General features: G+C 47.1%; 1 protein-coding gene across 2 annotated transcripts; it reads left to right on the top strand.

The window, feature by feature from the left end:
- Positions 1-21,866, top strand: POLDIP3 (DNA polymerase delta interacting protein 3). 2 transcript variants are annotated; one of them, XM_005681134.3, is made up of 9 exons: positions 2-152; positions 10,949-11,339; positions 12,091-12,177; positions 13,142-13,237; positions 15,024-15,203; positions 15,788-15,865; positions 17,385-17,514; positions 18,583-18,649; positions 19,622-21,866. In XM_005681134.3, the coding sequence occupies exons 1-9, from the start codon at positions 94-96 to the stop codon at positions 19,797-19,799; spliced, it is 1,266 nt and encodes a 421-aa protein (XP_005681191.1). In that variant the 5' UTR covers positions 2-93; the 3' UTR covers positions 19,800-21,866. The 2 variants fall into 2 exon arrangements, with proteins under 2 accessions (XP_005681192.1, XP_005681191.1); XM_005681135.3 differs by lacking the exon at positions 12,091-12,177 and having other exon boundaries at positions 1-152; positions 19,622-20,100.

The raw sequence follows: 25,214 nt of genomic DNA, 5'->3' as shown, positions 1-25,214 counted from the left end.
GCCGGAAGCCGCTAGTCCCTCCACAGCGGCCGAAGGGGCGGGCTCGAAGACTGAGGGAGCCTAAGGTGCTCTCGCCTCGTTCGGCGGTGCAAGATGGCCGACATCTCTCTGGACGAGCTCATCCGAAAGCGAGGAGCTGCAGCGAAGGGGCGGTGAGTGGCCTTTTCTCCCTTCGGGTTTCAGGGTCCTAGTCTTAGTGGGGCTTGAGGCGGAGAAGGGAGCGGCCCGGGAGCGACGCGGAGGGCCAGTCTGCGCCCGCCCCCTACCTCAGCCGCGCTCCTCATTGGCCCGGCCGCCGCCGCCGCCGCGGGCCGGGTCGCCCGGCCGCCCACTGGCTGTAGGAGCGGAGGCTGGTGGGGCCGCCGCCGATGAAGGGGCAGGACTGCTGGGCTTGTGCTAGCGGCCCGAGGGGCGGCCCGCCGGGGGCGGAGCTGCGGCCGCGGACCGGACACGCTGCCCCGCGGCCTGCCTGGAGTCCGGAGGGTCTCCCCGGCGCAGCCCCCTCCTCCTCTGAGGAGACGGGCGCGGCGCCAAGGGCTCCGCGCGGCCTTCGAGTCAGGACTGGACTTTCTCGGGGAAGTGACTTGCTCAGACTCTCCGGGTCTGTTCCTGCCGAAACTGCGACCCAAAGTCAGACCTTTAAGATTTCCAAATCCTTCGCCCGGTTCCCCGCTGTTCACACTCTCAGCCCTTTGTGAGGCATTTCAGGTTCTCGGGGGCGCTTCGCCGGCGCGCAGTCCTGTCAGCCAGCTATTAATGTTTTCCAAGTGAGGGGCTTGAGGTGGAATTTGCCCGCGGCCGCGGAGAGCTCTGAGCGGGGCCGAGTGCGCTCTGAGAGTTGGCCTCAGGCTTGGGCAAGACAAACTGGCGGGACGGGGCGGGAGGCCGGCCGTTTCTTGATGACTCTCAGAGAACCCTGTTCTGTGTCGGGGTGAAGAGTCGCGTAGCTGGCTTGCAGTTTTGTGACCCAAACTTCCTCTGGACCCTTAAAGTATTGGTAGTCATTTCCAGACTCTATAAGGGCTCCAGTTCATCTATGTGAAAGAGATGGGAAACCTGGGCCAGTGGTTTTCTAGCACGCGTTAGATTAGTTCAGATGTCCTTGTGGAGAAGCCAGGCTGTAAGGAAGGATGTTGTTTTCTCCGGCAGTCGTTCACTCGGCAGATGTTTATTAATACCGCCTGTGTGGTGGCTGGAAAATGGATTCTTTTCACTGTGCGAAAGGTATCCCTCACCCTCAAGCTGTACACACAAATCCACCACAACTGCTCCCGCCCCTCCCTGATTCCCCAGCCAGCCCTTCACGAGGTTTCTGGTTCATAATAGGCACGCAGCATTAATTTCCTCTATCCTTGTGGTTGTGTTGTGTGCTCAGTCGTGTGCGATTCTTGGCGACCCCATAGACTGTCGCCTGCCAGGCTCTTCTGGTCCATGGGATTTTCCAGGCAAGAATATTGGAGTGTGTTGCCACTTTCTCCTCCAGGGTTCTTCCCCACCCAGGGATCGAACTGGCATCTCCTGTGGCTTGTGCCTCAGCCAGCAGGTTCTTTACCACTGTGCCACCTGGGAAGCCCTCTTTTAGGTCTACCTTCTAGTAACTGGCAGGGAATTGGTACTGGGTCCTCTGGTGACGTCTGAGCCCATCCAGGTTTCACAGGTTTGCTGGACAGTTGCTGAGGGAGCCAGCTTCCCAGGACCTGAGCTTCCTGCAGGCGCTCCCCTTGTTTCCCGACTGCAGGCAGTCTGTACCTGCAGTTGGTGTTGATGTGTGTAGTGTCTTGTGTTGGGCCTTGGATGGGACTGCAGGGAAGGGAGTATTTGTGGATCCCCCACAAGAGTAGAGACTCTGCAGCCAGGCAGACCTGGTCCCTTGGCGGGCCCCATTGTGGGGTTCTGTGCTTCTGTGGCCTGATGACCTCTGATTTAGGCAGTTTCCTTGTTTGTAATAACGGTTCCAGGTAGGTGGTTGATGGAGAAGACTGTTGAGAGTCCCTTGGACTGCAAGGAGATCCAACCAGTCCATTCTGAAGGAGATCGACCCTGGGATTTCTTTGGAAGGAATGATGCTAAAGCTGAAGCTCCAGTACTTTGGCCACCTTATGCGAAGAGTTGACTCATTGGAAAAGACTCTGATGCTGGGAGGGATTGGGGGCAGGAGGAGAAGGGGACCACCGAGGATGAGATGGCTGGATGGCATCACAGTCAATGGACGTGAGTCTGAGTGAACTCCGGGAGATGGTGATGGACAGGGAGACCTGGCGTGCTGCGATTCATGGGGTCGCAAAGAGTCGGACATGACTGAGCGACTGAACTGAACTGAGGTGGTTGAGAAGATTAAATATGAGGATGTAAGAGTGTATGTTTTAAACTTTGTACCAGATAGTAAGTGTTCAGCAGATGGCTTTAAAGAAGTAGAAGCCCAAATCCCTCCTTTAGGGGACATAATAAGTAAGCATTGGGGTCCTAGAGTCAGACTGCCAAGTTTCAATCCCACTTGTCATATGAAAGTTACTTAACCATGCCATGCCTCTCTTTTCTTATCTGTAAAACATGGGTAATATTTACTGGTTATTGTCAGGACTAAGTGAATTAATGTATCTAAAGTACTTCAGAAAGCATCTAGTAGGTACTAAGTGCCCAGTAGATGTTAGCTCTCGTCATTATTGTTAATGAAGGCTTTTAAGGAAAGAAGTAATATCCAGTCTTCAGTGTGAGAATATTGCGTTGCTATTATGTAAAGATTGAATTGGGGGAAATGCAGGCAAAGAGACAGTGTGAAAGAAACTGGACCACATGCTGGGTTTGGATTAAACCTACTGGAAACTCCATTTTGCTTGCACAGCCAAAAGAGAAAAACTAAATCGGGGGTGAGGGGGTTAGAGTTCTTGTCAGAGCTGTGAAAGGTCTGAACAAATGGTATTTCCTACAGTAAATAAATGCTGTTCTACTTGCTCCTTAGAAGAAATCTCTTTACTGGCACCTTGGTGTAGTGTAGGGATGTCACAGAGAGAACTTTGTGCTTAATAATTTAGGAAGAGCCTATGACCATCTCAGAAAACTTCTTTTCTCTTCTTAAAGGAAATAGCAAAGGACTGAGCCTCTGCAAGTGTAAATAAACCGATTCTCAAAAGTCATGGAATGTGCTTGTTCTTCAGAACAGCTATTCTGTTTTGTGTTCATTGTACTGTGTAAATCAAGAAAGGTGTCATTACCATCATTATTATTTGGCCCTCAATTAATCATCAGAAAGTTCTTTGATTAATCTGAGATTCAAGAAAGTGGGGAATTATTTTATGATACTTCATCCAGGCTGTGGTGAGGTGCTGTTCTTCCCCCAACACAGCATGTCTATAGTGGTTTCAGTTGTTCAAGACCCGTAGATGAGTCTCCTCAGGGTAGCACTGGGCACCAGCTGCAGTGTGGGCCTACCTCTCTTGTCAGTTTCTTCCTTTGGACGTAATTGGTTAGTCAAGTCACCCTCCTCTTTGGTTTGCTTAGTTCAACTGTCAGAGGATAGCTGTCACTGCTTCCATGCAGGTAGATGGTGACCCGCAGTCTTAATGGAGAAGCTGGGCCTAGAGTGTGCTAGAGGTGAGTGGCTCTGAGCTGGATACGTATGTGGAGAATCCTTGGAGCTGTGGGGAGAGGTTAGGGAATTTTCCAGTTGAGACCAGGGCTCTGCTCCCATACTCTCTGCTGGTTTCCTTATTGAAATAAGGTAAAAGAAATTAGACCTAAAACAAAGAGGAGGGAAATGAGTTGTTAGGTTAGCTTGGAAGGGAAGAATTATAATTTAAAATGAAACATCGGCACAAAGGTAAGGGGATCCTGTCTTGTTTTTCCTTGTGTCTCTAAAGCGCATAGTTCAGAGTTGACCCTCAGTAATTGTTAGAACTGAAGTCTATTTTCTAAGATGACCTCAACACACACATTCTAACCCAGAGACCCCATGGGTTAAAACCCACTTTGAACAATTTAGGGTCCCTCCAAATCCTTTGGACTGGACATCTGTCCAGAGCCAGGGGCCACTGTGCCCTCCACAGGCAGATCCAAGAGGGTGAGGCATTCCTAGCCCCAGACAGACCTTCCCTGGTCATACGTCTGCCAGGCTCCAGTGGAGGGAGGGTGCTGGGGGAGAGGGCTCAGGCCCCAGTAAGTGTCTGCTCTCTTGCCCACACCGCTCTTCTAGGACCTAGTAGAGTACCTGGTGAGCGCCTGGAACCAGTGCACAGTTGCACTGTTACAGGTATCATGAGGCAGGGCAGTAAAAACACTCCTCTCTCCCCCTCCCAAACGTTTACTGAGGCCAAAACCCCAGAATGTGTTCAGGAACATCAGACAGTCTGCAGTGGGAAGGGAGGCTGCAGTCAGTGGGAGACAGACTGGGGGTTCCACTGAGGGGTTGCGCTTTTTTAGGGAGTCCTTAGCAGTTATTGGAGCCACGAGGGGAACAGAATTGGCTCGATATATTAGAGACCTGCTCCTAGCAGGAGTGTTTACTTGAAAAGTTCCTGATGACTAATGCCTGCCGTATAAGCAGTACCACTGCCTGCTGGGATGAATAGCTGTCTTCTCATGCAGGGAGAGGAGCAGTAATTAGAAAAATCCTGAACACTGAAACCCCCTAAAGCTGCTCATGAAAGAAGTTGAGAAGCGATGTAACCAGAGAACCGAATATATGTAATTGAGTGAAAGTAGCTTACTTAGGCTCCTACATCCACAACTGTATCACCTCCCTCCTGAAAATGTACCTTTTGTGCTGTTCAAGTAGATAAAAATAGCAGCATGGGCCACCATGGTGGTATTTCTTGCCAGACAAGCAGTATGGTGTGCGGGTTTCTGGTGAGTCCATCCTTAGTGTGTGTGTTTTCACCCTCTGGTCACTAGAGGGTGCACTGTTTCCCTGGATGTAACTGGAGTCCTCATTTTTTTCTTAGTTTGAGGACAGGATTCACTCTTCCTTAACTTTTCTAGTCTTGTTCTCTGTTTTTGACCCATGCTCGATTTATTGGTATTTTAACTAGGTGTGGTGGTGGTGGTGGTTTTGTCGCTAAGTTGTGTCCAACTCTTGGGACCCCATGGACTGTAGCCCACCAGACTCCTCTGTCCATTGGATTTCTGAGGCAAGAATATTGGAGTGGGTTGTCATTTCCTTTTCCAGGGGACCCAGGGATCAAATTAGCATCTCCTGCATTGTAGGCAGATTCATTACTGACTGAGCCACCAGAGAAACCCTTAATTAGGTATGAGTGAGTGAAGTCGCTCAGTCGTGTCCGACTCTTTGCGACCCTGTGGACTGTGTCCATGGGATTTTCCAGACAAGAGTACTGGAGTGGGTTGCCATTTCCTTCTCCAGGGGATCTTCCCAACCCAGGAATCGAACCCGGGTCTCCCGCATTGAAAGGCAGATGCTTTACCATTATCACTCTATGATTTGAAATAGTTACTCTCCTTGAATCTCAGTTTCCCCATCTATAAAGTGTGGATAATAATCTAATTCTCAGAGTGGTGAGGGTTAAAGGAGGTGAGGCACAGTTTATGGATCTGCAGTTAAGTGCTCAAAACGATTAGTTGAGAGTGCTTCCACTGTAAAATCTTTTCATAAACCGTAGTAGCCAGTTGCCCCTTATGTGGCCATGGTAGACATTGCTTATCAAGCACAAACTCCTGTGAATTCCCTATACTGACATTTCAAACAGCCATTACAGTTTATCCGAGAAGGGAAATTGTTGAGGAATATGAGTAAATTAAGGTTGCTGAGACCTAATCTCCCTTGCTCCTCCTACTGCAAAGGTTTACTGTTCAGACCCAATTGGAATGAACCAGAAAACTTTTGAATCTGCCTCTTTCCTCATTTTTTGTCCAGGGATATGAATTTTGTTTTCAAGAATCTCATTGTTCCTTTAATTATTCAAAATAGTTGCTTTCAACAGCTTTTTCTTTTCCTTTGTTTCTTTTTTTGGCCATAATGTTTAATTGATTGAATGGTGAAATTGGGTAAGTAGATTTTTTGAAAGCATAATTTATGCCACGGGGTCTAGATTTGTCCAGTTTTACAGTGTGGTAAGATCATTTGGCCACCTGATGCAAAGAACTGACTCATTGGAAAAGACTCTGATGCTGGGAAAGATTGAAGGCAAGAGGAGAAGGGGACAACAGAGGATGAGATGGTTGGATGGCATCACCAACTTGATGGACCTAAGTTTGAGCAAGCTCCAGGAGCTGGTGATGGACAGGAAGGCGTGGCATGCTGCAGTCCATGGGGTCGCAAAGAATGGGACATGACTGAGCAACTGAACTGAAGATATGGTGTATTACAGGATAAGATCACCGCACCTCCTATAGTTATAAATATCAGGAGCCTGTGGAAGGGGTACCCTGGTGATGAGAGAAGACAGATGAAGATAGGTGATCTTCATTCAGGACCTGCTCACATTTCTTTGTGGATGTGTCTGACCCCTCCTGTGTGGTGGACCTGGTCATCAGTGATGCCTTCGTTGTCAGTGTTTATGTAGCTTGGTTCCCTTTATAATGTCCACTCAGTCAGAGACCAGCTGCTTTCTCTTCTAGAAGGCCTTTCCTGAAGCACCTGCAGTTCAGCAAGATCCTTGTGGGTCCACTTTTGGGGTAAGGGCTGGAGGAGCCCTTGTGCCATGGCTCTGTGGGTGCCCTTTCTCAGCTGGGAGAGCAGTTGGTGGCCAGGATCCTAGGGCACGGTGGAGGACTGCGTTTGCAGAGGCAGTCTTCTCTAGGAGAAGCCCTTCCAGGGCAGCCATCCTTTCTCCCATCTTAACTCTCCTGAGGCTTGGAGTAGGAAAGAGGAAAGCTTGAAATCTGTTATTGGAATGACTGTGCTCTTTGATTTGGTTTCTCCCCTGTAAGGTGGAACTGATGGCAGGTAATCTCAGAGGTGGTGAGCCTAAAAGGAGAAGATAAGATAGAAACCCTGTGGGGTCCCTGACAGAGCTCTTAGAGCCTTTGTCATTCCCCTGGGGCAGTATTGATGTGGAGGAGGAGACATAGGATCTACCCTCAGAAGCTCTTAGTCCTGTGGGAGATGCGGGCTTGTAAATAAATCATTGTGATGTTGCATGGTAAGTGCTTTGATAGAAGCTTTGTCCAGTGTTTTGAGGACTCTAAGAGCAAAGAAGCTGCAAGCTGTGGGCTATTGGGGGTGCTTTCCATATTTGGAAAAGGTCTGTCTGGTCAAGGCTATGGTTTTTCCTGTGGTCATGTATGGAGGTGAGAGTTGGACTGTGAAGAAGGCTGAGCGCCGAAGAATTGATGCTTTTGAACTGTGGTGTTGGAGAAGACTCTTGAGAGTCCCTTGGACTGCAAGGAGATCCAACCAGTCCATTCTAAAGGAGATCAGTCCTGCGTGTTCTTTGGAAGGACTGATGCTAAAGCTGAAACTCCAGTACTTTGGTCACCTCATGCAAAGAGTTGACTCATTGGAAAAGACTGATGCTGGGAGGGATTGGGGGCAGGAGGAGAAGGGGACGACAGAGGGTGAGATGGCTGGATGGCATCACCGACTCGATGCACATGAGTGAGTGAACTCTGGGAGATGGTGATGGACAGGGAGGCCTGGCGTGCTCCAGTTCATGGGGTCAAGAGAGTTGGACACAACTGAGCGACTGAACTGAACTGAGGATGTCCTTTGACACTACTCTTTCCAGAAATCCTGAAAGGCTGCCCACAGCCCACAGACCTTGGCCCTTCCTCTCCTAGAGCAGGAGCATGCTGATTATTTGCTGATCTGTATGTCCCATCTGCTCCAGCCCACCCCATAGTTTGGTGTCCCGTTCCTCACTTTGCACCTTTTGGTACCCAAAGCCTCTGCCTTCAGAGAGTTCCAGTTCTTGACGAGTGAGGAATTTCATCTGGAATGCTTTCCACTAACTCGGGTTTCATCTGGATGTGCATGTAAATGTTGATCCAAATCTTTTTCCCACATTTTATGAGTAGACTTTCAGTAGTAGACCCTGGTCTGAACTGACAACCTGTTGCTTTTCTTTGATGGGCATCATCAACAGATACAGGGAGTTGAAAGCATTTTTTAAAAAAACCGAACAAACCTTAGTGGAGGCCTTACCTGCCAGTTGGTCCTGGGGACAGGGCTTTGTTAGAAAGTTTCTCCATAAATACCAAGGGCCCCTCTGCAGCTACAGGTTTCTGTGCTTACCGCAGAGCATAGCCTCACTATTTCCCATGGCTTCACAGGCACAAAGCCCAGTTCAGGGACAAATAGATGCTCCTGCTGCACACAACTGTTTCCCTCTCCCTGATGGCGCTTACTGGTCTCCCTGAACACCTCATTCCTTTGGGCCTTGCTTTTTCTAGCACCTCAGTCTCCCAGAGACTACATGGGAAAATAGAGCAGGGATGCACAAGCAGTCCCACCCACCTTCAGCCTAATCTGATCGATTCTGTAAATGACCCCTTCCACTCTCCCACCTGTTTTTTGTGTAAACCCACTGGAAAATACTTAAATCCTAAAATAATTTGTTGATTTTCAAAGAAAAACGGTACTGTGCATCACTGCCTTAGGTCTGGCTCTAGCCTGTTAGAGGCAGCAAGTATTTTTCCACTGTGCTTGGATAACAAGATGAAGGTCCAGATTTTCTTTTACTGGTGCTAGGAAGACTCACCTTTGGGTGTGCTTCTGCTGTTAGCAGAAGAGCTGAGAAACAGTCTCGCTCCAGCTTCCAGCTGAGGAAGCATGAGGCAGTAGGAGAACCCAGAGGCTTGCTGGTGATGAAGAATGCCTCCTGGGAGGCTTGGGCTGTGATGTGGGTGGGACATGATGCAGGAACTTGTTTATTCAGCAATTTTGCCTTAAACTCCAGGCCAGAGATTCTCAGCACTGCTATCCTCCAGGATCACCTGTGGAATGAAAAATGCATATGCCCAGGCTTTTACACAAATTTTGGACTCAGTAGCTCTGGAGTGGGGTTTGGAGAGCTGTATCTTTTTGTTTTCTTTCTTGCCTTTTTTTTTTCTTTAAAGAGAGAGCTGTATTTTTAAGAAGCTCCTTAGACGTTTCTGATACTGAGCTACACTTTGTAAGTGTCTGAGCAACACTTACAAAGCACGGGGCTCTGAAACAGGAGTGATCCCCATCTGCCCCTTCCCTCCCAGTCCAAGGTGGGGAGAGAAAAGAACAACACAAACAGTCGTGATAACAGGCACAAAGGAGGGCCGTCCTGGAAGGATCAAAGAAGGTTTCCCCAAAAGGAGGTGTTGCTGTGGGAGTCTGTGTCCCCAGCCAGGGCACCTGCCACAGGAGGAGTGTGTGTATGTGTGGCTGGAGGCTTTGTGGTAGGGTGGGCAGGTGGGGTGAAGCAGAAGCCCGCAGACCCCAGGGAGGACTTTAAGGATTGTACTTGAAGGGCTCTTCTGTTTTACTCTCAAGTCATTGAAGAGCCAACAAAGGAGCCCCAGAAGAGAATGGGGCTTGTTTAATGGAGTTTTGTTCCTTTCCAATTTTAAGTTTCTGAACTTGATATTTTTGTTGTTTCAGAGTATACTAAATATATATTTGGTCTTTGTCCCTGGCATACAGTTTCTAAAACCCTTGGAATTTCCTGAGTGGTAAGGGTGTTAGGAGCATCTTTTGTTCCAATGAGGCAGCTCTCAGTGGGCCCCTGGACAGAGGCTGGCCTCCAGAAAGATGTAGGCCTGCTTAGCTTGTTGAAACTTGCATCTCCACCCCCACTCTCTACCCTGGACCTCCAGGGAGAAAAGAGGATCTAGAGATTAAGCGATTATCATCTGTGGCCAGTGATTTGATCAGTTATGCTAGGTAATGGAACTTCCATAGAAACCCTTATACAGTTGAGTTTGAAGAAATTTTGGGTTGATGAACACATCCATGTGCCAGGAGGGTGGTGCTACCATACCCTTTTTCCATACCGTGCCTTATACATCTCTTCTATTTGGCTGCTGTTGAGTTGTATCGTTTGTAATAAATTGGTAATAATAATAAGTAAAGTGTTTTCCGGAGTCCTTTGAGCTACCCTAGCAAATTATCTAACTTGGGGGGAGGGTCTTGTGAACCCTCAATTTTATAACCTTTGTCAAATGAACAGGAAGCCTAGGACTTGAAACTGTTCTCTGAAGTGAGGGCAGTCTTGTGGGACTGAGCCTTTAACCGGTGGAGTCTGTGCCAGCTCTAGGTAGGTAGTGTCAAATTTGGGCTGTCAGACACCCAGTTGGTATCTCGAGAGTTGGAGAATTGGTTGGCATGAGGAAAAAACCTACACATTTGAAGTCACAGTGTTATGAATAGAAACAGTTCAGACAGACAGAGTGGTTATTTTTCTTTTCTTCCAAGTCTTTATGTCTTTATCAGACCTCAGACTCCGAGACAGACCCATGTGTTGACTTTCTTGGTCCCAGCCCATTGGGGGTGTCTACCTGCCCTGGAGGCACGAGACTGTCATAGGCCAGCTGGGCGCCCTTTGTTGATCATTGGCCCTCTCTAGGCCTGTGTCTTCCACTGTAAAATGGGCATAATACTGCTTGCTTCACAGGGTGTTGAGAGGGCTGATAGAGAACAAGGATATGAAAGAAATTTGGAAACTGAAGTTACTCTTTCGCTGTGTGGGGTTACGATATCTGGGAAATATTCTTATTTCATTTGGTATTGTTTAGAGGTTATTATCCATGATAGGTGTCTCAAAACACCTGGTCTGGGGTGCAAAGCAGTCTTGCCTAATGATAGAAACCACGAGGCTCTCCTCCCTTACTTTGTTTACCATGCAGACTGAAAAGGCATAAAACTGTGAAAGAAGTCTCTGTATAGACTTAATTGTTTTCTCTAAGAGGAAGCAGCTTTCTGGTTTCCCCAGGACCTCCTTTGTTCCCAGTATTACCACAACTCTACTACTACCACAGGCTATTGTTGATATCCAGATCTTGTTAACATTGCAGTTTTTATTTGCAGGCTCAATGCCAGACCAGGAGTGGGAGGTGTCCGATCGCGTGTTGGGATCCAACAGAGCCTTCTTAGCCAGCCAGCACGCACAGCCACCTTCCAGCAGAGGTTTGATGCCCGGCAGAAAATTGGCCTCTCGGATGCCCGCCTCAAGCTGGGAGTCAAGGATGCCCGGGAAAAGCTTTTGCAGAAAGATGCTCGGTTCCGGATCAAAGGGAAAGTGCAGGATGCCAGAGAGATGCTGAACTCGCGCAAGCAACAGAGCACAGCGCCCCAGAAGCCCCACCAGGTTGCTGATGCCCGGGAGAAAATCAGCTTGAAGCGGAATTCCCCTGCTGCCTTCATGAGCCCACCCATCGGGACAGTGACCCCTGCTCTGAAGCTCACTAAAACCATCCAGGTAGGTTGAGACTCCTGCCAAAAACTCCTCGAAACCAGTAACAACTGTGGAATCAGGCAGAGACCAGGTGTGTTTAAGCAAAATGACAGTCCCCCCAACTGTTTGAAGAGTAACCATATGTGGAGGCAAGATATCATCTCAGTTTCATGTAAAAGAAAATGGGTGGGGTAGTGGTGGGGATTGTCCAGAGAAATTAAGTGACTCTGCAGGTGAAATAGTGGTAGAAGGAAGAGAGAAGAGGACAGACTAGTTGAGCTAGTGCTATGTGCAGATGCTGAGTATCTATTCCTCATGCAACCCCAGTTATTGCCACAGTTTATAAAAGAAGAATCTAAGTCTCAAAGGTGTGAATCTTCGTGCAGTCACACAGCTGGTCAGTGGAAGCATCAGGATAGAAGCCTTGTCAGACCTGGCTCTTAGTGCAGAGTCCTGGCCACCTGCAGAGCCACTGCCCCCAAAGGGAATAGAAACAGAATTATTTAACCTTCACAGCAACTTTGGTAATAGGAACTGCTGAAGCAGTGAACATTTATTAAGCCAGATTCATTGAGCCCTGCAGGTGCATTGTTACATGATCTCTGGGATGATGAGTCTTCCTGTCACTTTCCTGCTTTGCAAATGAGGCACTCTGTAGGACCTTTTACCACAGACCAAAACTGAATGCCCACCATATTAAAGTTCATTTATCCCCTACTTGTAGAGAACGCATGTAGGCCAAGTGGGATGAATTATGACCACTGGGTGTTTCTAGGTTCCACAGCAGAAGGCCATGGCACCAATTCATGCTCACCCTGCTGGAATGAGGATCAATGTCGTCAATAACCACCAGGCCAAACAGGTGGAGTGTGTGTGTGTGAGAGAGAGAGAGAGAGAGAGAGAGACTGCACACAAGTGTGTGTTTTGATGTGATCTTCCAAGTGGATTAACTGATGCCTGGCCCAGGGTTCCGATTTGAAGAGTTGGAGATTGACTCTTATTGCAGTTTATGAGTTTTAAGAAGAAATTTCTTAAATGCATAGAAGCAGAGAGGCAAGTTGAAAATCTTTTTATTTTTTTAAAATAAAAGTAGTTTGTGCTTACTATAGAAAATTAGCAGAACAGAAAGATTGGGGGGGATGGGGGTAGTTCTTATGCTATGGCTCTCGATAGTGAGCCCCTGTTGAAGTTCTGCCCTGAATTCTTCTTGTGTTTTTCTTGTGTGTGTGTATATGTGAGAGAGATTATTATTTATTTAATGCATAGCTGTAGTTGTGTATGTTATTATCCAGTTTCATATTGTTCTGTTTTCACTTTATAACTCAAGCATTTTTCTGTGGTTCACATTTACTGTAAACATTTTAATAACTGCTTGATCCATTGAGTAGACATTTAGTTAATATCAGCCATTTTCCTATAATTTTCACTGTTAGACATGCTTCTGTGAACATCTTGGAGAATAAAGCTCTTTCTACAGTTTGAGTTTATTTCTATAGACCAGATCTCCTGGCACAGACTTTCTAAGCCAAAAGGTATAAACAGGCATTTTGGGAATCCGTAATAGATATTGCCCACCTGTAGAAAGGTACTTCTGATGTACCTGAAATTTCACAGCATTTGCATTCGGCTCTTACGGGCAGGGAGCCTGCCAGAACTGAGCCCCAGTCACCCAGGCCAGTTTGCCCGGGCACTCCATTCTACTTCAGGTGTACGCATTTCTGCCTGCACCTCACTTAATTATTTCAGCTCTCGTCTCCTGCTGTCCTTACTCCAAATGTGTGCTGAGAGCCTGCATGCTGCTTTAGCATGTATTTCTTTATTTTCAGAATTTATATGACCTGGATGATGACGACGATATTATAGCTCCCATTCCTACTAAACAGATGAAATTTGCAGCCTCAGGCAGCTTTCTCCACCACATGGTATGTGATCGTACATTCTTCTTAAACTCTGTGTGTCTCTGATCAGGTGCATGGGAGATGTGGTGGAGAGTAGGATCTTTCAATTCAGAAATACTTCCTTATTTGGGTCCTAAGATTATCAGAACTGGAACTAATCCAACCCCTGGTTTTTATTAATACTGAGACTTAGCATGTCTGCAGACTTGTTCAAGATCTGACAGACAGTGAACTGCAGGCTCTGGTTCCCAGTTGCTGGATTTGGAGACTTCAGGGGAAGTGTAAGTGATCCCACAGGACAGAGTCACATTTTATTTCCTTTAGGGAAGGACATTCTGCCAGTTCCCTTCCTTCTGTGGTCATCAGCTCTGGCCCCATTCTTGAATCTGGATTCCATTGGTTGATGTGTTAGCAAGAATAAACTGAACCTTTCCTGAAAGCTCCACCAGGTGCCGCCTGCGTGGAGGGAAAGTCTGATGGATGTTCTGCCATGCAGAGAAGGAAAGAAAGCAGTATATCTGGGAACGTCAGGGAGCTCTGCACTGCTCGGCTCAGTGTGTGCAACCAGATCACACACAGGAGGCGAGTGGGTACCCAGGCCTTAATTTGGTCTTCAGGCATCCAGAGACTCAGTTTTAGTCAATGCACTGAATATGTGGACCAATTTCCTGGTTATCCTTGAAGCTCTTTGAAATGTGAAGCTGAATGATGCCAGTTTGTTACAAAGGGGCTGAGCCTTTCTAGTCATTAGAGTGCTTGTGTCTGTTACCAGGGGGGCTGTCAGCTAACTCAGTTAGCGGCTAACCCTAATTGGAAAAATCTGTTTATATTAACTTAAGAGTTCCCTTTCTCCCCACCCTGTGAGATGGGTACTGTTACTACCCCTATTGTATGGACTAGGAGTTAGACACAGAGAGGTTAAATAAATCTGCTCAGCTTGTAAGTAGTAGATTAGGATTTAAGCTTCTGCAATCTGGCCCCCAGGCCATGTTTTAACCACTGCACTCTGCTGGCTCTTGAAACTCAGGAAACAGCTTGAGAAGTGTGGGATCCACACTGAGTCACCTGGGTTGGGAGAAGCTGGTGAATTAACTCTCTCCCATCATCTGTCTCTCTGGCCGCTGCATTCCTCCTTTCTCCATGAATCAATGCTTGGTAGACAGTGTCCTCAGTGAGCAAAACCACTAACCACTTCTGCCTCATGCATTGTTTTTTCTCCAGACACATTAAAACCAGGCAGTTTGGTGGTTTATATTTCTAAGGGATCACTTGCCCAGTTAAGGGTAGCAGGGGAGGGAGGGAGGGAACGGTTTCTGCTGGTTTGCATGTGCTGACTCTGCTAACATGCACCTGACCATCTGGGAGCTGCAAAGGTGAGCTACTTGTAATTTCTCTATATGACCAGAACAGGGACGAAAAAGCGAGGATCTGGGCCTTCTTAAGAGTAACTTCCTAGTCCCAGCCAGGCCATGGTGATAGAAGCATATCTGGGAATGAACTTGACTCCAAGCTTTTGGACTCTGACTAACTCCAGATTGTAGGTTTTTATCAAGTCTAAATGGTATTGCTGAGCTGTGGCTCCTGTTTGGGAACTGCCTGGACGCTTCTTGCCAAGGGCTCCCTACACTGGAACGTGGCTTCTCTGAGCACGTGTGTCCTCCTCCTGTCCCTTCCCTGGCAGCTGGTACCTTTCTGGCTTTAAATTAGTAATGGAACTGGGGAGGTAGGAGGCCTTGAGATTGGGGGTCGTCAGTCCCCTAGGGTATCTGGGTCCCTGGCTTCTCAGATTCCTGTCTGCCTCTTTGTTTAGGCCGGGGTGAGCAGTTCCAAGCTGTCCATGTCCAAGGCCCTTCCTCTCACCAAAGTGGTTCAGAATGATGCGTACACTGCTCCTGCTCTCTCCTCCTCTGTTCGAACAAAAGCCTTGACCAACATGTCCCGGACATTAGTGAACAAGGAGGAGCCCCCCAAAGAGCTGCCGCCTGCAGAGGTGAGGTGAAGGCGAAGGAGAAATGTTCACACTAGTGCAGAGTTAGCCTGAGCTGGGTGGGCAGTGAGCATCTCGTTGGGTCCTCATAGTGCCTCTGTGAGGTAGGTGTTGCCCCCCCTGTCTTACAGATGAGCAAACCAAGATCCAGTAGACCCCGCCCTCAGAGAGCCCACGGGCAAGCGAGTAGGAAACAGAGCTGCAGACAGCACCATGTCTGCTGCAGCACAGGGCTGCCAGGAGCACCGCTGAAAGAGCCCCCCACTGCAGCGGGGACACAGGCAGGCTGTAAGGGGAGAGTGCCGTTGGAGCCGGGTGGGTCTGGAAGCATGAGTGGCATTCTGTGCAGAGGTTCAGGTCTGAAAAGGCCTGGAATATTTGGGAAACATGAGAAATTCCATTCCTTAGCATAAGGTGACTGGGACATGATTAGAGGGGCCCAGCTGTGATAGGAAACCCTCCATAGAGGTTTCCTCTGGGCCTTCCTGGTCATTGGCCTAAGTGAGTTCTGCCGTTCGAGCACAGCTGTTGTCTGGTAACATTCTGTTCTCTGGTAACTTCTGGTAACGTTCTTCTATCTGTGGCAGCCTGTCCTCAGCCCTTTGGAAGGCACCAAGATGACCGTGAATAATCTGCACCCTCGAGTCACCGAGGAGGACATTGTTGTGAGTACTGTGGCCTGCCAGAATTTCAGATCTCAAGCCACTTCTGTTCCAAGGGTCCCCAAGACCACCCCCAGGTTAGCTGATTGTCTAAGAGGACTCACAGGACGTAGCATAGAGTTGTGTCTGGGCTGAGATGCATTACAGGATGCAAAGCAGTATCAGCAGAGGGGGACAACTTGTGGAGGAAAAGCTAGAGGAAAGTAGACTCAAACTGCTGGAGTCCTCTCCCCGGGGAGTCACACAGGCTGCACTTCCTCCCCCAGCAGTCAGTGGTAAAGACCAGGGAAGCTCATTAGAGACTCAGTCCCCAGAGTTTTTCTCAGGGACTAATCACATATGCACCGTCCGCCTGCCACATACCAAAATTCCAGACACAGAAGGAAATCAAGTGTTTGGCATGAACCACATTGTTGGCACAGTTTAGTTGCAAGTTGCCACTCTTACCAGTTATGGTGATGAGCGTCCTCCCAGAATCCAAGATCCCAAATCCAAGCTAAGGGTCAACCTTAGAAGCAGTTCTTCCAAAGGAGAGCAGGCAGGCCAGATATGTTAACCTCTTTTCCTCATAGCCTGTAATCCAGAGCCAGAGGAATTCCCTGGTGCCCAGTGGTTAGGACTCGGCATTTTCACTGCTGGGGCCTGGGTTCAATCCCTGCTTGGAGAACTAAGATCCCACGTACTGCACAGCCTAAAGTAGATGTTTAAAAATGATAATAATAATAAATTAGGATCACACTTAGTATTCAGTTTTGTGTCTTGGTTTTGATATGTACCATTTTCCCTTTTATCGTTGGAAATCATTTCAACGACCTTTTGACAGATCTTCCCTTTGTCCTCATTACAGCCTTGTGAAGGCAGTTGCAGGTGAAGAAATGGAATGGTTGTTAGTTAGCCTTTGCAGTCTGTATCCATACTGTGTTCCCTCTATGACTTCAGTCTCTTCATCTGAGAAGTGAGGGATTGGAGTAAAGGATGATGATGATATGTGTACAAAGCCCTGCCTTGAAAATGGTTTTAGTTGAAACCCCTCAATCTTGCCAACCAGGATGATTGGTCACCCTGCATTGAACTGCGGAATTTGTGTTTCTAACTGATTCCCGGGTGATATATTAACCACTCTTTGTCCATCCATGTGGACATCCAGTGGAGCCCTACACGTCCATCCATTTTCATGACACAGCACTCTTTTGACAGAAATACCATATTCCATAACTATTACCCTTGGTGAGGAAGTGGGCACTGAGGCAGGAGGACTTTAGGGGTGACTTGAGTTATAGGATCACAAGGCTTATGAGCCCAGCACAACTCGTTCCCTCATCTGGCCCCAGGTCGAGGCCTCTGGATGTCCCAGGAATACTACCATGACATGGAACCTTCCTGAAATCTTGGCTGCTTAGCATGTTCAGTCAGAGTGAAGCCACCTGTCAACCCAGAGCCCTGTCTGAAATGTGTGAATTGCAGGCAGGGAAAACAACCGCCTGAAATTCTTCCCCAACCCAAGCCCTCTTGCTCTTCATAGGAGCTTTTTTGTGTTTGTGGAGCCCTGAAGCGAGCTCGGCTGGTCCATCCTGGGGTAGCAGAGGTGGTGTTTGTAAAGAAGGACGATGCCATCACCGCGTATAAGAAGTATAACAACCGGTGTCTGGATGGTAAGTCAGAGAAAGCAGCCTCCTCTCCTCGCTGCTCCTCGCTGCTCACAGCAGGCCTTCGGGGGAAGCCCTCCTCTGGGATGAGTAGGTGGGCATCTGCCTAGTGCTCTAAACTCTCCAGGGCCTCCTGTGTACAAAGAATAAGCAGTGATGTTTTGTTTTTAATTGAAGTGTGGTTGGTTTACAATGTTGTTTTAGTTTCAGATGTACAGCACAGTGATTCAGTTGTATAAATCTTCCTTTTCAGATTCTTAACCCTTAAGGGTCATTACAAAATACTGAGAATAGTTCCCTGTGCTATGCTGTGCAGTAGATCCTTGTTGGTTATCGCAGCCTTTGCCTTTTGATTGTATTATTTAATCCATTTACATTTTATGTGGTCTTTTTTGCATTATATAATTATTTTTTAGTGTAGCGTTTTAGTTCCTTTAATGATTTTTTCCAGTATATTTTTTGAGTCACTTTCTTTTCTTAACAGTTGCTCAAGGATTTATAGTATATATTGTAGGTTATCAGAGTCTATTTCAGATTAATATTAATGTAGCCACAGTGAAATTTAGAAATGTTACTCCAATAAGGCTCTAGTCCCACTTTCCCCTTTTTTGTGCTGTTATTGTTATACTTACTACATAAAATGCAAAGTGGGAATCTGGTACTTATAAGGTTAATCTATCATGGACAAAGTAGAAATCTGAACATACACTTTCGATTTTTTTTCATTTAATTTTGTACTGTAAACATTTCCCCTTTCTACTTGCTTCACAGCCAGTTTGGGTTGTTTCATGCTGTGTGTACTTTGTCCCTTACTTTGATTCTGATTTCCTCCTGCACGAAGCAGGGTGTGTTGCCGGTTTGCTTTTTGACACTGTCATTACCAAAGTTTCATGGACCTCATAACCCTCATAGTCTCTGGGCTTTGCTGAAACCTGACAGCCCCAGCCCTAGCTGTGAAGCCAGAGCTGCCAGTGGTGGGTGCTTTGACTCCTGGTAACAAAAGTGGCAGTCCCTGTCCTTCCATGTGAGGAGCTGAGGGCTCATGGCAGAGCTTTTTCTTTTTTGGTTTTTCAGGGCAACCAATGAAGTGCAACCTCCACATGAATGGGAATGTTATCACCTCAGACCAGCCCATCCTGCTGTAAGTTCCAAAGGCAGAGGTGCTGGGGACCATGTGAGGCTTTTCTGCTTGCTTACTGGGCATGATCATCTCTTTGTTGTGAGGAGTGGAATGCTTACATCACAGCTCCATTCCATTTCCTCTGCTCTGAGAGCAGCCAGCCGATGAGGAGGCTTAAATTTGTACAGAGTGGGTTGTTATATCATTTCTACAGGAGATTGACCCCACAGGGGCTAACTTAACCTCATTCCCTGCCTTATAATTTAGAAAGTGGAGAGCAGGCTGGTTGTGTCCCTGTTTGCATGATTGGGTGTGCATTGTCAGATAAGCAGAAAACCCACCTCCTCATGATTGACTCTGGGGACTATGCTGGGTGCTCCCCCTTATTTTGTTACACACCCAGTGTACATGCCTGGCTCAGGACTGAGGACTTTTTGAAGCCTGAGATGCAGAAAATGTCTAGATTGATATGTAAAAGGAGGTCCTTTTGAGGCGGATACAGAGACCCAGGGAGAATATTAGGCTTGTCAACATGGGTATAGTGAGGGGCAGGCCTGTAATAGACTTTGAAATTTAGAAAGACTGCAGTTTGAACCCTGGATATTGAATTGTGTGGTTTAGATGAGTTTCTTAAACTGTGTTCCAGGATTAAGTTGTATTCTGAAAAATGTGGGTTTAATGACCTAGTGGATTTGGGAACCACTGGGCTAGACCCAATTAAATCTACTGAACTTCTCAGAATGTGTGATATGCTGATGTGTGTTTGGCTATCCCTTGAGGCTTAAACTTAAAACCCCAGATCTTAGCAGGCTGCATCTTGACTTTCTTAGCAAATTTAAAGAATGGTAGGTTTGCTATAAGAAATAGGGTAAAAGGGTATGGAAAGCATTGTGTTTGGTGCCTAGCTTACAACAGATCTCCAGCTAATGGTGGGACCCTTCTCCACTTAAGAGGGACCTGACGAGGATTTTGACTCTTCTCTGCTCTCTACAGACGGCTGAGTGATAGCCCCTCAGTGAAAAAGGAGAGTGAGCTGCCTCGCAGAGTGAATTCTGCTGCCTCATCCAACCCTCCAGCTGAAGTGGATCCTGACACCATCCTGAAGGCGCTTTTCAAGTCATCGGGGGCCTCTGTGACCACACAGCCCACAGAATTCAAAATCAAACTTTGAGCTGGGGAGCGAGACAGCCAGAAGCAGGGGCAGAGGAGGGTGGCTCTGTTTCCCTAAACAAAAGTTGTGACCAAGGGGCCATTGGCTGGGGTCCCCCGAGTGCAGGAAGGGCCACCGGGGGTAGAAGCCTCCTCACTGGACAGCAGCCGCCTTTCCGTGTTGTATTCTGCCTTGTGCTCTTCTGTATGCTCACATTTCCTGTAGTGCATTTCTTCTCTCTCCACCTCATCACCAAGGTAGACTTGTGTTGTTCAGAGTGTTTCCCCCTAAACTCAGCCCCAAATAGATTTTTTTAAATCTGGAAATGGTGCCCTAAATTCTCTGAGTGGCCTTCTTGTGGCCCCATAGAATGCAGGGCAGGGGCTATTTGAAGGATACTGCTTTCTTCAGGGTGAGGGTTTGACTCCCCTTTCTCTTTTTAAAACTTTTCAAACAAAGTAGGGAATGGAAGCCCCTGCCGTCCTAATAGGAACCACATCAGCTCAAAAGCTTTGCCACTCACTCTCCTGGTCAGTGGAGATGGCCTGGGTAGGGATCAGGTCACGGGCTGCTTGTCCTCTCCTCGCAATTGGCTCCAGACCAGTGCTTTCTGGAGAGAACCCTGGCAAGGGCAGGGTGAGGCTACTGCTCTGCCAGAAAGAGTGTACCCTAGCTCTTGGTTTGGGGGACCCTACTGTCTCAGTCATCCCAGAGTAAATTCTCGAGCTTACATTTCTTCTTCCCCTGAGTTGTGCCGAGTGGCCTAGCCCAGCTCTCTTGGCCTTCTGAGTGTAACTGCTGGGCAGGGCTGCCTTGTTAGGCCCCCATTTCTCACCCAGCCTAGCACTCGTCACACTTGGTTTTGGTGCAAATGCCAGCTCTCTGATAGTTGGGTTTTCAAAAGGTCTGCCTCCTGTTCTGTGACACTGAGGACCTTGGGGTTGTTTGAATAGGGATGTTGACTTGCTCCAAGATGTTTTTTTTTTGGCCTCAGGTTCATGCAATAGTCAGGGAAGCTGAGAGGTGGCAGATATCCAGCAGCCACCAGGGGGCACTGTCTCCACTACTGTGAGTGACCCATTCATCCTGACCAGAGGGGCATTTTCCTGCCTTGACAGAGGTGGGAGCGGAGCAGGGGACGGTGGGGAGGGAGTTGAGAGAGCAGAGCAGCCTTTCCAGGCAGGTGGATAGGTTGTCCCCTCAGCGTGGTTCCAGGCATTGGGGGCACAACTCTAGAACCAAGGGGGAAGCCCTGATTACACCAGGACAGCATTACTCCAGGGGCGTTCATCCTCAGTGTCTTGCTGGTTTGTTGGGACTGTAGAGGGAATCCAGCCTAGCAGAGCTGGCGAGTCTTGGGGAGCAAGATTCTGTAAGTAAATAGTGTGAAAGGCACAAGCCTTGAAAGTGTAGACAGAGTCTTTCATGACCTACTTGGGGCCATTCCAGTGAATAAAAACCTGGAAACTCACATTTCCACAGAGTTAGATCAAGCAGCAAGGACCTAGGTTTGAACTCAGCTCAGTTCTCCAGCTCTGAGGTTGCCCAGGCCTGGGAAGTCCAGGGAATGTGCCTGATGGTGGTCACTGTCCAGTACTTTGAAGAAGGCTGCTTTTGTTCTCTTCTCCCTCTTTGAATGGGTGCAAACTGAGTTCTCTTCATCAGCTAGAAGACATTCCTCCTACACTCTCCCCTTCTTGACCCCAGAGAGTGTCCATAAGACACTAGGAGCTGGCTTCTCAGGTCCAGAGACAGTCAGATCACTGCTTGGACTTTGCATTCAGTAGGGAAGGTAACTACCCTGCCTGTATGCCTTTATCTTCCCACTGGCCCTCTGGACCTTGTCCTCTGGGTGGCTCTGTGGTCCATTGCAGGGTAGAGTCTGTTTTCCCCCTGTTCTACAGGTGTCATCGTGGGAAACGAGAAGGTGGTAGGCCAGTCCTTTTGTCCCTCTCCACCTCCCACTCCCCTACATTCCCCGTCTGTCTCTTTTTTTTTTTTTTTTCCAAAAGGAGAGGAAGAGGCATTAAGGGATGGAGGAGACTATGTGTTACTTACCCATTTCTGAATAAACGTTTGTTATTCCTACTTTTGAGCTGTCATTTCTCAAAAGATTATGTTAAGGGGCCTCTTGGAATTTGGCACCAGAAAAAAGAGATCTGCCTTTGCTTTGATGCTCACCAGCTGTGACCTTCAGGCAGTTCCTCACAGGACTCTGAATTTCTCCACAATTGAGAGAATATGAGCATGAATGTTTGGGAAGGACCTAGCACAGAAACTCAGTACCTCCTGGGCCTAAAGTGCGTCATGAGTATAAGCATGGTCAACTCGAACATAGGTCTATTCATAGGGAACAGGGGAGTCACTGCCTTGAAGTTACACTTGGGGGTAAAATTTACCTCTTAGATCAACTATGTACTAGAAAAAAATTAGTTGGTAGGTTTTTTGATTTTGTGATAAAACGTGGTATTAAATACATTCATAAGAATTGTACAACCATCACTACCATCCATCTCCAGAGCTTTTTCGTCTTATGGAGCTGAAACTGTCTCCATTAAACACCAGCTCATTCTCCTTCCACCCTCCCCCAAGCCTCTGGCAACTACTAGTCCGCTTCTTGTCTTCATGATTTTAACTACTCACGTAGGTGGACTCACAATATTTGTCTTTCTGTGACTATTTTCTTGGGCTCCAAAGACACTTGCTCCTTGGAAGAAAAGCCATGACAAACCCAGACGGCATATTAAAAAGCAGAGACATTACTTTGCTAACAAAGTTCCATCTAGTCAAAGCTATGGTTTTCCCAGTAGTCATGTATAGGTGTGATACTTGGACTATAAAGAAAGCTGAGCACGGAAGAATTGATGCTTTTGAACTGTGTTGGAGAAGACTCTTGAGAGTCCCTTGGACTGCAGGCAGGTCCAACCAGTCCATCCTAAAGGAAATCAGTCCTGAATATTCATTGGAAGGACTGATGCTGAGACTGAAACTCCAATACTTTGGCCACCTGATGCCAAGAACTGACCCATTTGAAAAGACCCTGATGCTGGGAAAGGTTGAAGGCAGGAGGAAAAGGGGACAACAGAGGATGAGATGGTTGGATGGCATCACCAACTCGATGAACATGAGTTTGAGCAAGCTCTGGGAGCTGGTGATGGACAGGGAAGGCTAGCGTGCTGCAATTCATGTGGTTGCAAAGAGTCGGACACGATTGAGCAACTGAACTTAATTGACTTTCACTTGGCATAGTGTTCTCAAGGTTCATCCATGTTGTAGCATGTGTCATTTCTTTTTAAGGCTAAATAATACTCCACTGTGTATACCATATGTTGCTTATCCATCTGTTGGACACTTGGGTTGCTTCCATGTTTTAGCGATTGTGAATAATGCTATGCACATGAATGTACAAATATCTCTTCAAGACTCTGTTTTCAGCTCTTTGGTATATACCCAGAAGAGGAATTGCTGGATTGTGTGGCAGTTCTATTTTTAATTTTTTGAAGGTGCAACCATTTTGATTTCCACAGTGGCTGCACCATTTTCCATTCGTTTATGGGAAGATGGAATGCAAGTATTTTATTCCTATCCTTTCCACTAAATACAACCTTGTCTATTTTACATAAAACATAAGACTGGAAGGTGGAAAGAAAAAAGACTGGCTGGGGACCCAGTGAATGACCAGCATTGAGTTCCCTGGGTTTCCTTTTTGCTTCATATATGCCAAGCTGGGTGCTGAATAAGCAGACCAACAAACAACCAAAACTCCAAGTGAGGACCCGAAAAGGGATAGCTTAACAAGACTGAAAGAAAACTAGTGAAACACCACAGGAAAAACTGCAGCCTCACCTTCACTAGTAAATGCCAAGTTGAGTCCTAGATATGTATGCATGCTCACTCACTAGGCTGTATTGGGGGCACCCCCAAATCTGGGAGCTGGGACTTTTAAGTTGATGTCAGTGGAGGCCACAGGAGGAGAAATGGGCACCTCCCCACAGCTCCTCCCAACCAGGGTATTAGCAGAGGGTCTAGGATGATGGAGCTCACTGCCACCCATAACCTGGTAGTAATGACGCAGTTTCTTTCCATGCCCATTAGAGGAGGTGTGCTGTAACATTTAAATAAGATACAGAACTTTCATAATGCCCATGTTTCAGTCAATAGTCAATCATACTGCCAAGTCGCCTCAGTTGTGTCCGACTGTGTGACCCCATAGACAGCAGCCCACCAGGCTCCCCTGTCCCTGGGATTCTCCAGGCAAGAACACTGGAGTGGGTTGCCATTTCCTTCTCCAGTGCATGAAAGTGAAACCGCTCAGTCATGTCCAACTCCTAGAGACCCCATGGACTGCAGCCTACCAGGCTCCTCCGTCCATGGGATTTTCCAGGCAAGAGTACTGAAGTGGGGTGCTGTTGCCTTCTCCAAATCATACTAAAGATCAGGAAAATTTCACCCTGAAGCAGAAAAGAATGGATGTTAACTCGATGATGACAGAGATGTTAGTTACTGATAAGGATTTAAAAGCAACCATTAAAAATGGGTCAATAAGTGATTAACACAAAACAATTGATGGAATATTTGAACTTCAAACAATTGAAGAAGTAAAGAAAAACCACTTTAAGTTGGTTTCAGAAGTAGAGAAAAACCTTTTCAAGTTGAAAATACACCGAATTCCCTGGAGGTCCAGTAGTTAGGACTTTGCACTCACTGCCAAAGCTGTGGACTTGATTTCTGTTTAGGGAACTAAGATCCTACAAGCCGCACGGTGCAGCCAAATAAAGTTGAAAACTACAAGTACCATTCTCCCCCTCCCGCCCCCCAAAAAAAGTAATAGAGAAGAATCTGTGAACTTGAAGGTGAAACAATAGAAACTACCCAATCTGAACAATAAGGAAAAATAGACTTAAAAATAATGAAGGACTTTGGGGGCCTATGGTACTGTAACAAAAAGTCTAAAATCTGTGACATGAGTCCCAGAAGGAGAAAAGTAAAAGTCGAAGAAATAATGGCTGTTGGGAGTTCTCTGGTAGCCTAGTGGTTAGCAAAAATAATAACGATGTTCTCAGTGCCTGTAAAGGAAATATTTAAAACAATTATTTTATAAATGGGAAAGGGCTGAGGGATATCTAGAGAAGGAATGTTTCGGCACTTAGAAATATCAACACTGATAAAATATCAACAATAGTATACTGTGGTAACTTTTTAATATATATATGTATTTACATAATAAATATTTACATACAAATAATGTTTCCATATTCATGTGTTGTTTTACATACACGATATAATTATGTACTTTTATATAATTCCTTATTCCAAGAACTGGCGATGGACAGGGAGGCCTGGCGTGCTGCAGTTTATGGGGTCGCAAAGAGTGGGACACGACTGAGCGACTGAACTGAAGGTTGGGCCCTGGGAGGACCGCGGGACGGGGCAGGC

Source organism: Capra hircus, chromosome 5, assembly GCF_001704415.2.
Source record: "Capra hircus breed San Clemente chromosome 5, ASM170441v1, whole genome shotgun sequence".
In the NCBI taxonomy this organism is placed as follows: domain Eukaryota; kingdom Metazoa; phylum Chordata; class Mammalia; order Artiodactyla; family Bovidae; genus Capra; species Capra hircus.
The sequence above is the reverse complement of the archived record's forward strand: the minus strand, read 5'-3'. Positions and strand labels throughout refer to the sequence as shown.

Coding starts and splice junctions, on each gene's coding strand:
- POLDIP3 (XM_005681134.3), top strand. CDS start 94: ATGGCCGACATCTCTCTGGACGAGCTCATCCGAAAGCGAGGAGCTGCA. Junction 13,238..15,023: donor GCAGCTTTCTCCACCACATG/GTATGTGATCGT, acceptor CTCTTTGTTTAG/GCCGGGGTGAGCAGTTCCAA. Junction 15,204..15,787: donor AAGAGCTGCCGCCTGCAGAG/GTGAGGTGAAGG, acceptor TATCTGTGGCAG/CCTGTCCTCAGCCCTTTGGA.